Source organism: Monopterus albus, unplaced genomic scaffold (assembly GCF_001952655.1).
Source record: "Monopterus albus unplaced genomic scaffold, M_albus_1.0 scaffold32.1, whole genome shotgun sequence".
Lineage (NCBI taxonomy): Eukaryota > Metazoa > Chordata > Actinopteri > Synbranchiformes > Synbranchidae > Monopterus > Monopterus albus.
The window spans coordinates 1,841,761-1,843,660 of NW_018127912.1; the positions used below are offsets into that span (position 1 = coordinate 1,841,761).

Genomic DNA, 1,900 nt, shown 5'->3' on the forward strand with positions numbered 1-1,900 from the left:
ATCGGTTTGACCTAAAACCGTATTGGCAATCAGAGAGGATTTTATTTTTTCAATGAATGTATCTAATCTGTTATTAAAGAGTTTTTCCAGAATTTTTGAAAATTGTGACAACAGAGAAATCGGTCTATAATTTGTGAAGTTGTGCTTATCACCAGATTTATACAGTGGAATAACCTTTGCTATTTTCATATTATTGGGGAACTGCCCAAGTCTAAACGACATGTTAAAAATATGGGTTAATGGTTTGCATATCCCCTCCTTCGACTTTTAGTCGATAATTAAAAAATAAAACTGCTATTCTATCATGTTTAAGACTGTTCAAACAAGTGTATTCTCCCACACAGAATTAGAAGTCAGTTAAATAATACAACATTTCTAATCATCTTTCTCTCCATTTCTGGGGGGACCACTGGCTCCAAGTCTGAAATACAAGCCGAGTGCTTTGCTAACCAAAAGACTGTAATCACATTATTTACTGTCTGAGTGTGGAGATAATTACATTCCACTTCAGTTAGATAATAACCAGCTCTGATCACCCAGGCACAGAGACCAGCCCCATCAGGAGGAACCCAGCAGGCAATGTGGCGCGGCCCATGGTTCAGAGGCTGCCAGAGCCTCAGGATGTGTTGGACTGCCTGGAGCTCAGCACCTTTGACACTCCTCCTTACTACTCCACCTCCTCCGAGAGCTTCAGGAACACCATTGAAGGTGTGCAGTTATGCGTCATGGGTCAGAATTAAAACTGCGCTTAAGATTTAACATCAACCAAAAGGGGATTGTTCAGGTTGAGTCAGCCTCAGCTCACACTGCCAGTACAGTGTGACTGCACAGACACAAAGGCAGAACCACATACACACACTAGTTCCTCTGCCCACGTACACATATGGCTAGCTCCAACACAGTATTTGTTGTTCCTACTTTTGGTAAATCAGTGCTTTCAGTTAATAGCTCTGCTGTTGTGCATCTTCTAGGCTACAGTGCCCCCCAGGGGGCATACGACCCGGTGATCCGCAGCCTCCACAACCTGGCCCACCTCTTCCTCAATGGGACGGGTGGACAGACTCACCTCTCACCCAATGATCCCATCTTTGTCCTTCTGCACACCTTCACTGATGCAATCTTTGACGAGTGGCTCCGCAGACATCAGCCAGGTACACACAGACTGAACTAGATGCAAGTACTTAAACATACAGTAACTCAATGTGAAGGAGGAAACTTTAATTTTCATCCTGCAGGTGAAATAGTGTACCCTGAGGAGAACGCTCCTATCGGGCACAACCGCAGGTTCAACATGGTTCCTTTCTGGCCCCCTGTCACCAATGCTGAGATGTTTGTCTCTGCTCCTGAAAACCTGGGATACTCCTACGAGGTCCAGTGGCCAGGTGAGCAGCAGAACACATGCACACACATGCCCACTTTAAACCCCATTAACCCCTGATGACCTTCCCTTCCCCCACCCATAGCTCGTACCTACACCCTGTCTGAGATCATCACCATAGCCATTGTTGCAGCAGTACTGGTAATAGCAGTGTTGGGTGGCGCCATCGCCTGTGCTGTGCGTGCTCATTCCTACCACTCAGCTGAGGCGCTGGAGCCGCTGCTCAGAGAGGCTTTTCGATGCTACTCTGAAGACGACCAGAGGTTGGACAAATCACTGTCTGCTGTCTAAAGCCATGCCTTTCAAGAAAGGCCTTAAAATGTTCATGTATTTATTCTGCTTTTCTTAATACCCCTATTTCTACTAATAAAGTTGAAATGGATTCAAACTCAGAGTGGGTGTGTCTGTGTTGCTGCATTTTGCTATAAAGTGCAGGGCTGGCTCAGACTGGCGGATCTTTTGTTTCACATACTGTACATCCTAATGTGTGATCATCCGGGGCCATGCCTCTCAATCAAACCT

General features: G+C 45.7%; 1 protein-coding gene across 1 annotated transcript in view; it reads left to right on the forward strand.

Annotated features, from left to right (window-relative positions):
• Nucleotides 1-1,675, forward strand: part of tyrp1b (tyrosinase-related protein 1b) — a 6,729-nt gene extending 5,054 nt beyond the window's left edge. The window contains exons 6-9 of the mRNA XM_020597130.1: nucleotides 541-708; nucleotides 972-1,151; nucleotides 1,236-1,382; nucleotides 1,464-1,675. Coding sequence (XP_020452786.1) covers nucleotides 541-708; nucleotides 972-1,151; nucleotides 1,236-1,382; nucleotides 1,464-1,669 — 701 coding nt within the window. The 3' untranslated portion in view covers nucleotides 1,670-1,675. The remainder of the gene's footprint in view (nucleotides 1-540; nucleotides 709-971; nucleotides 1,152-1,235; nucleotides 1,383-1,463) is intronic.
• The last annotated feature ends 225 nt before the right edge of the window (nucleotides 1,676-1,900 follow it).